The following is a 9,583-nucleotide window of genomic DNA, read 5'->3' on the forward strand; positions in this document are numbered from 1 at the left end:
TCTCTGTCCCCCCTTCACTCCTCCTCCTCCATAACCCCCTGAATAAACATTCAACTTCACCCTGCATGTCGTGTCTATCCATATTTCTGTCTTCTGCCCGCCCGCCATGTGTCTCCCTGCCTGGGACCAGCCATTGCTCTGGACCAGCAGCTGTCTCTGCCTGGGACTGGCTGCTCCCAGAGCCTGCTGCCTGCCACCAAATGGCCCGCTGCCACCATTTGGGACCTACAGCATTTCTGCTGCCTACTGCTGCCGGGGATCTTGCAGCATTTTTTTAAAAAAAGCAACAAGTAGTGCTCACACATGGCCATATCACCAACGTGTCTGTGCTCCTGAAACTAGGGAGGGCTTGGTGGACATTGGACTCTGAGCAGAACATCCACCTCAGAGCGGGTCAGGAGCTGCGTCTCCTCAGACATGACTTCACGCACTTTCTTCTCCATTAATCTTAGAATAACCACAGAACTTTTGGATTCAGTCCCATACTGAAGTGGCCCGTAAATTAACTACTAATTGTCTATGACATCCAGGGCACTTTGCAAGAAGCCTCCACACCCCCTACCTCAAACGCACTTTGCATTTTCTGCAGAGGAAGCAGAAGCAGGAGTGGCCTTCCTGCAGAGCTGCCTGTACAGGGGAATTCACACCAGGCTGTACTTAGCCCCAGGCAATTGAACTGCCAGTGTCTGCTCCAGAGCTGGCCCAAATATCACAAACCCATCTCCACCAGCTATGCATTGGTTTTTCTCTTCTTCAACGAAACAGCTGACCCTGCGAGGTTAAAATGTCTCCAACCAGCGGGTTTGTCTTGAACCAAATTAGAACACCCGGTTTCATTTGTTTTTCTAATTTCCTCTGTGAGGCCCCAATTCTTCTCATCTGCTGAAATATTAATAATGTACATTGTAGGCTCATTTCTTCTCCTCTTGCCTTTACCCTCGTACAGCATATTCTCAATACAGATATTCCTCCGCAAGCATGGAACAGATTTATAGGCACATTAAAATTTTAGCATTCTACAATAAAATCTAATATCAATTAAACGAGATCTATGGCTGCAATCTCATCCCAGAAGAGGCACGTGTTTACGCGACAAGCGACAGTTCCACCCTCGTCCCCCTTGTCTGTGTACTGAGGACAGAGGGTGAGCCTAAAACACCAGCCCTTCAGGGGGAAAGACTAGAGGTCTCCTCCAGTGCACAGAGCCCTGACCTTGACCCTCGCCCCTCCAACTTCTTCCCCACCCTTGGCCTGTCATTTCTCGTAATTCAGAGGACTTGCCTGATCCTGCTTGTTGGAGCTTAAAGAGAGAAACTTCTCCAAACACCCAACATTCCCTGGATATGGCGTGTTCTCTCAACAGGACACATGCCCTTCCATAGAACACTGAGATTTTCTTCTGTTCTAGCCAAAGCCTGGATGCTCAAGTGCGTGGAGAGCTGAGCGGCAAGGCGGTTGCACTGTTTACCTGGTACTAGGATGCTATGTCCTGCTAGTCTTTCCTGGGGGATCTTGATGCTCTCCTTTCCCAGTAACAGTAAAGTCCAAAGTCTGTCTGCTTGTTTCTTTCTCAGGGACTTTGGAGAAAAAACACCCTGCATGCATGTCATGGTCAGCCAGGGACGCCATGACGAAATGCCTTAGAAAGGAGCAGGAGACATTTTCCTCGCAGTTTTGGAGACTGGAAGACCCCATTCAAGGTCTCACAGGGTGAGGGCTATCTTCCTGGTGTGCAGATGGCTGCCTTCTCTCTGTGTGTCCTCAGGTAACAGAGATGGAGAAGAAGTCTCTGGTTTCTCCTCCGCTTTCCTCCTCCTCTCCTTCCACAGTGTGTTATCTCTAACCCAGTGTGAGGGCTCGCCCTCTCTTCCACAACTGCAACCAGCTACCTTCTCCTGTTCTTCTAAGGACACCGGTCACCCAGTCACACTGGCAGAGAGTGCTACCTGCAGATCCTATTAACCTTTAACTTCCTTAGAGAGGACTTTTCCTCACGCAGCCTCACTGGGCGCACTGGGTTTGAATACTAGGATCCTATCGGGGGGAAGGGGTATCTGACTTTAAAAACAAGTTGGCTCAGCCGGGCAGACTTTGGGCTCAGCTATCAGCTTGCATTTGACCTTCTGGAAGTTCAGCACTTCCTCCAGCCCCTATTTTAGCTCACTTCCCAGCCACGCCCTAGAATCACTTCCCTCCTCCTGTGCTCCGGGGAGAGCCTGAGTGTGCTCTGAGCTAATTTCTAGTCTGAGCTCTGTTTGCTTCCCTTCCTTCCTTCGTGTTTACAGGCCTGAGTCCTTCGTCCTCCACATATCTTTTGGCAGCTTCTAAAAGCCTACTTGATCCCTTTAGCCTATCATTTCTCTTCATTTTGCTTCCATTATCAATAATGCTTATTGCCTGACTCGACAGCCTCGTCTCTCCAACAGAAAGAGCCTGCCTCTTGCTTTTACAGCAGCAATTCCCCAGGAGTAACCACCGCTTCCTCGCTTTTATCCCTAGCCTATGGTTTGCAGCATGCCCCTAGCGGGCAAACCTTAGCTAGAGTTCACAGCAGAGCGCTAACCGGACTTCATTTCCCTCTCAACGGGGTTGAGGTGATGTCCACAAGAGCCGGTGAGAAGAAACAGCAAAGAACGGGGCTGTGGTGAGGACCCTGAACCAAATCAGTGCCCTGCAGGGTGGCGCAGCCTGTGTAGCTAACCTGAGCCCATGTTTACCTGCTTTCATGCAGAGCTGAGCTGTTCCCATGGAAACAGGAGCATCAGTCTTTCCTATCCATCCTGCACGAGTAGCTAGCAAACACAGCTGCCATGGTTTTCTCTGGCAGTGTGCGTGTGCGTATGTGTGTGTAATTTTCAGCGTATCAGCATGAACTGGCATGGAATTCATGAATTCCCACCCCAATACCTAGAGTCCACTCTGCCTACCTTGTCAGGAGTCAGGGACAGCCCTACTCCTGAGCACTGTCCTCCGAGCACAAATCAAGCATCAGCTGGCAAGTGTATCTCCTATCTCACTTCGGCTACAAGGCCTGGCCAGACCATGTAACAAACAGAATCATGGACTAATATTAACAACTTGCAGGTGAGCGGGCCACCCTACGAGTGCTCTAGATGGAAGATGCGCATCCCCCCACACGGAAAGCCATGGCCTGCTAGAGTGAGGGAAGGGGGAAGGAATGAACATGGCCTTCCTGCTGGGAAAGGCCAGGAGCCCACGCCCTCAGGAGCTATGCCATTCTTTCTGGCCCTCTCACTGGCAGCACTGGCCTGGTCTGCTATCTTACACTTTGCAGCTCGCTCTGACCCTGCTTCTGCACAGAGGCCAATGGCCTGAGCTCAGTCAGCCCAGATAACCTGCAGACACCTGGCAGAACATTAACTCAAAGCGACAATGTCTCCTGTCCTCCAGGGCACCTCCCACCAGCTCTGCCTCCGGCTTTCTTCGGGATCCGACATGATATGAAACTCATTTGAAAAGAAATCCCCGCAAAGGAGAAAGTAAAATAACTAAATAAACAAACAAATAAATAAATAACCAGGCACGGAGACAGGACGCCTGCTCTCTAGCTTGCAGCGAACTGCACAGACTGTGTGGCCTTTCCTGGGTCATTTCACCTCCGGGGCCCTCAGCTTGCTGAGCTGCTGCTCTCCAAGGTTCTGAGTGGTCTCTGAGTGACAGATGAATGAGAGCCACAGATGCCTGGAGCAAGCACTTCTGAGGCCCAGCTATCAAAGCCCAGCACCTGGGAGAGGGACAAAGGAGGAATGAAAGGCGGCCGCTTCCTTTTTCCTCCCTCCTTTTTAAATTCCCTCTCTTCCTTTCTTGCAAACTTATCGTTTGGTTCAGAACACACTGTTCCCTCAGGCTGCCAAAATAGCGGGAACAGGAGCGGCGACCTCTTCTGAGGTGGAATGAATTCCTCGCCGCTCTGTTTTAATCATTCCTGCCTTGGGAAAGCCAGCAACTGCCTTCTCCAGAGAAGGCTGCTTTCCTACAAGACGGGAGATTAATGAAAGCTGTGGGGTAAACAGAAGAGCACCTAGGGAACAGGGCAGTCCATCACTGTGTGCTGCAAAGCTGGGAAGCTCACTGTGGGCCAGGCTGGGCCGCTCTGCCTTGGTGCCTCACCAATCAGCTCCCCACGCTAAGCACAGCCAGGATACCAGGCCACCGAGATCCACCCTTCCCAAGCCAGGTAGATCTGCACACACTGTGCCTTCAGCAGGACATCCCTGGGCAGCCTTCCCTGAGATAGCCAGGCGGCAGTCCCAAACCGCTTCCTTGGGTCCTTCACACCATAGGCAGACAGCTGCCGTACAAATACAATTTACAGTACTCTCTGGTCATGGGGCTAGATTCCAGTTCACTAGCATTTTCTTTTAAAAGCAATTTTAGAAGCAAGATTATTCTGAAGGTCCACTTACATGTTTCCCTCAGGTTCTTCCACAAGCATAGAACACACCCTTCTGGACTCTCCAAGGCTTAATATAGCACAGGGAAAGGGGAACCAGACATGAAGGTGGCCACATCACCCTGAATCAATGTCTTCATTTCCCCCACAAAGTGACTAAGTATTTAATGTCACCAAGGGTAAAGCTGGTGTGAGAAAACCACGGACTTCATTCCTGCAGCTTCCTCAGGAGACATTCCAGGCATTAACTCTAGGAAACAGCGTGGTAGGACATTGTCAACACAATACTTTGTGAAGCTGGGGGCCCCTTCTCTCTTCCCTATTTTCTCGTTATTCACCCCAGCTGTGTGTGTGGGGTGACAGACTAATTTTACCCCAGCCCAATCCACAACTGGAGTCAGGCTCCTGGAGGAGCCCAGGGTCTGAAGTACTAGTCAGTACCCGGCCTCGATGTAGTACCCAGCAGCGCAGACACTTTGCTCCCTAGCTAAGAGGACCATTGCTGCTTAAGGGAATTTAGGAAAACTTCAAGAACTCTTAGTCTGTGAGGATGTACAACTCCTAGTGAAATTTAAGTGTCGCTGGGAAGGGTGTTGCTTTAAGGATTATTATTAACAATCAATTCTGACCTTATGGCTGACGAAAAGCAACAGCACGTCCAAGATCTCAAGTCTTACTTTCAAAACTGTTGCTCAGAGTAACACTTTGCAGGTAGTCTTCTGATTAGACGACCAAGTTTCTCCCTTCTCAAAGTGCCTTTTGTCTGTTTCACATATGCTAACTGGACTCTTCAACAATGCCAACAGTTTTCCGGCTTCCCTAGAAATTTGGAAGAATCATTCATTTCGATTCAACTGAATTATGAATCAACATGCATTTATTGAAGCTCTACCAAACACTGAGTGATATAAAAAAAACCTAATAAAATTCTAACTTCTGATTTTAAAGGGTTTGTACTTTATTAGAGAAATAAATATATATACCTATCTCTGTGTGTATATATGTAATACATATATAATATATATGTATGTAAATATGCGTGTAAATACATACATACACATACATACATACACACACACACACACACACACACATACAGGGGAGGGCGTTAAGGAACTGGTTCATTCAGTTGTAGTACTGGGCACGAACAAGAACGGACCACGAAACGCACAACGGAACCCACTTTAAGAGTTTATTAAGAAAAAGACATGCGCACAACTGGAGAAGTTGGTGGGAGAGAGAGAGAAGAAAGGGAGGGAGGGAGAGAGAGAGACAGAGACAGAGAGAGAGACAGAGAGAGAGAGAGGAGTTACCTCTGCAGAAGAGGGACAGAAAGAGAGCGTGCAGCGGGCATGTTCAGCTTTAAAAGACTGCAGGGGGTTATGTAGCTGTAGCTGCGGCATGCGTAAATCACATGACCATGCTACAAACACTACACATAGAGCTTGAGGGCCCCAGGTGGCTATGTAAATTGCCTGAGAGCTTCATGGCGCACGCTTGTCCCTGGAATTCAGAGGTGCCCGAGTTTGTGGTGACTAGACATTTTGCCAAAAGGCTGGGTGATGGCAACCTAACACTTGCAATTCCAAATCTGCATCAACCAATATTTTCCCTCTCTCCATGGTAAATTTAAGAGTATCATTCATTTTGATTCAGTTAAATGCAATTGAATCTGTTGAGGGCAAGCTGGAACTATGAGACTTGAACTGACCGAGCAGACCCAGGAAAGAGCTGGTGTTGTAGCCCAAGTTCACAGTGCATTTCTCTGCGGAGTTCTCTCTTCTGCAGAGACCCCAGGCTTATACTCTTCCACTGAGTAAATGACACCTGTCTATGTCATAGGTTCTTTATGTTTATTGATCCAAATGCTAATCTCACTCAAAAAATAAGAAAAGACTTCATGATATCTTACAGAATGTTTGGCCAAGCTGGACAGTGGTGGCGCATGCCTTTAATCCCACCACTTGGGAAGCAGAGGCAGGCGGATCTCTTTGAGTTCGAGGCCAGCCTGGTATACAAGAGCTAGTTCCAGGATAGGCTCCAAAGCTACAGAGAAACCCTGTCTCAAAAAACTAAAAGAGAGAGAGAGAGAGAGAGAGAGAGAGAGAGAGAGAGAGAGAGAGACAGACAGACACAGAGACAGAGACAGAGACAGAGAGAGAATGAATGTTTGGCTAAAAAGATGCATGACATACTAAATTAATGACATGCCAAATTAATGACATACTAAATTAAAAAACGCAGCCAGATGGGCTTAAATGGAAAAGAAAGACAAAATGTAGATATTTGTTTAGTATCTGGGTAAAGACAAGGAAAGAGCGGTGGTCTGGGTCTTTCTTTAGGAGTCATTTAAACGTGGAGACAGTGGCTCAAGGTTGCCATGGTTCTGATGAGGTGTCAAGATAAACCCACTTCCCTGGCAGTCTGTTCAGGGTTACAGTGGATATAAACAGAGAGCTGGGATTAACCAAATCAGCACAACTTGGCCTCCCCAACAACAGGGTCACATCCATCTTGAAACTAGGAGGTGAATTAACTTTCCGAGGAGCGCCGTATTGGGACAGCGTGGGAGGACGAAGGTGTCCCTTTACTGGGAGAGGCCGTTGGAGACCATTTTGCACTCAGAAAGCCAGGGGCTGCCTCAGCTGACTGCCTGCAGCTGTGCCTGGAGAGCTGAGGCGTGGGAAGCCAGGCCCTCCAGCCAGGAGCTCCCAGCGGATCAGGGAGACTGATGAGAGCGGAGTGAACAGGAGAGAATAGAAAGCAATACTGAGCGATGGGGAAATGCACAAAACCTCAGTCTGTACAGCACTTCCTGTGTACCGACTGTCCAGGTTTTCCAGTTGAATAAGCAGCCGACTGCTCTGCTGATCCAGAAACAGTGTTGGGCCGGGCGGTGGTGGCGCACGCCTTTAATCCCAGCACTCGGGAGGCAGAGGCAGGCAGATCTCTGTGAGTTCGAGACCAGCCTGGTCTACAAGAGCTAGTTCCAGGACAGGCTCCAAAGCTACAGAGAAACCCTGTCTCTAAAAACCACAAAACAAAACAGAAACAGAAACAGTGCTGGGGGCCCCAGTGGAGAAAAGGGCAAGCAGGGAAGATTTCAGGGAGGAACCTTGAGGCTGGGGGAGAAAAGAGGAGATCCAGGAAATGGCCTTTGGGACTGAGGAAGTATTTAGTTCTTTTGAAAGAGCCATTTTGGTAGAGGGCTGAATCCAAGAGCCAGGAAGGGAGGAGTCTGCGAGAGATGGAGCACTATTGGGGATGGAGATGGATAGACAGGCAGAGAGGATACAGGAAGCTCAGCATCTTGCTTGTGCAGGCAGTGCATACAGAGGAAGGTGTTGGCATTCTTTGAAGAAGAAGAAAGGGGAGGGTGGCCCCCACCCAGGTCTCTTAGCAGAAGAGCAGAGGTTGCCGTCCTGCAGGGCGATCTGGCGCAGCTGAAGGTGAGTTGTGCTTACAGGCTCTCTAATACCCTCAGCCGAGCTCCAAGAGTCCCTCAGAACTCTCTGCATTTGAGTGGGACTGAATGCCCAGGTGAGCTTCCCCCCTAAAGACCCTACAAAGGGTTTATCTTGGGGTTGAAGGCTATGGACATCTCACATCCAGCTGAACAATGTCATCTGAGTGCTTCCTGTGAACTTAGAAAATGAAAAAGCCGTGGTCATCTGGGGACTTTAACCCTGTCCGCTCCAATGTTCCTTAGTGACTTTGAAAGGGCACGTTAGGATCGATCTGCAAGCCTCAGCTTAACAGCTTCGGACAGCAAGACAAGGAGGGCAGAGGCGTAGAGTCCCTTCTGATTCCACAGTGGTGATTATGAGAATCAGAGCCTGGGCTTCTGGGAGCTCACTGGGATTCTGCCAGCAAGGGGCAGCCATCCTGAAAATCACCGTACTGTAGTGTCCTAGAGCCAGGAGCACCGCTCTTTCTTTCTCCCATCAACAAGGTCTCTGCCATTTTAGATGTGTTGAGCCATAGATGCATAGTTTCCAAGTTCATCTCAGCTCAGAAATACCTCTGAGAACCAAGATAGGGGCAGGGTGGTTTTGGAAGGTGTGCGATCTGGTGTAAATAGGGGCTGTCACAACAGCTTCTGACGGCTTCTCCTGCACAACCAACTACAGGCAATGCAATGCCTCCTGTGCTGAGTGAAGAACTGGAGCTCTGTCTGAGGGTCCAGGCTGGCCTTTCCAGGGGAACTCTAGTAGCACTTTCTCATAGATGCTGCTTGTTTCTGCAACTCCACTACAGAGCCTGTATCTCGTTCTCCTTGGTCTTCGGCACCCATGGCATCACCTGCCTTTTCTCTTGATTGATATTACTCTCCAAGCATAGCTGTGCACTGACCCTGTGCTAGGCTCCCAGGTCCCCTGTCCACCAAGACCTGGGTAAAGTTGCTGTAAATAGACCCGAGCTCTTATCAAAGAGGCTGTCTGCTACCTGTTTGCTTATCTACATCGTTTATTTGGTGAACTGATGTTGTTCAGCCATCAGGGTAGGAAAGGGTAGGAAAGGCTGTGACCACCTCTCTATTGGTACAGGCATCTTCTCAAGGTGTTAGGTTGTTTGTTCTTAAGTTGCTTACTCATTTCGTTTCTGCAATTGCAGTGTGATGGACAGGGTGAATTAGGCGAGCTCCGACCACTTCCCTGCCTTTAAAATCCTAAACCACCATGGACCCTGTCACTGCGAAACTGTCATGTGTGATCTGGGCGACATTTCCCAGCATCCTCGTTGCATGCTTATAGGACATGTGACCTTTTGAGTCCTTGAGGAAGCACTGTGTACACAGTGGGAAACCCTACAAAGGCTTCCTTCTCACAGAGGGAGGCAGCAGTCAGCTGGAAACTTGGCAGGGAGGGAGGCAGCCACTCTGCTGACATCTGGGTGTCTGGCTTTTAGAAACCTGCTGCTCAGACCCAGAGCTTCACTTCATTGTCCATAGACTCGGGTGCCAATGAGCTAGATCAACTTCCTCTGACAGGGAGGGGAGGAGGAAGAAAGTTGCCCCTGAGATTAAAACATAATTAATAGTCTTCCAATCATGGAGCTATAAATAGATCAAGACAGCTCTTTGTATGCTGAGTTGGAGTGAGCACAAAGAATTAAGAGGCAGGAAGGGGACACAGGAAGCAGGAAGGGGGCACAGGAAGCAGGAAGGGG

General features: G+C 49.1%; 1 protein-coding gene across 1 annotated transcript in view; it reads right to left on the reverse strand.

Moving 5' to 3' along the window:
* Dcstamp (dendrocyte expressed seven transmembrane protein) overlaps positions 1-9,583 on the reverse strand; it is a 25,059-nt gene that overhangs the window by 10,101 nt on the left and 5,375 nt on the right. Inside the window, exon 2 of the mRNA XM_013353910.1 lies at positions 4,167-4,312. Within this exon, the coding sequence (XP_013209364.1) occupies positions 4,167-4,312 (146 nt within the window). The remainder of the gene's footprint in view (positions 1-4,166; positions 4,313-9,583) is intronic.

This window comes from Microtus ochrogaster, unplaced genomic scaffold (genome assembly GCF_000317375.1).
Source record: "Microtus ochrogaster isolate Prairie Vole_2 unplaced genomic scaffold, MicOch1.0 UNK19, whole genome shotgun sequence".
NCBI lineage: Eukaryota > Metazoa > Chordata > Mammalia > Rodentia > Cricetidae > Microtus > Microtus ochrogaster.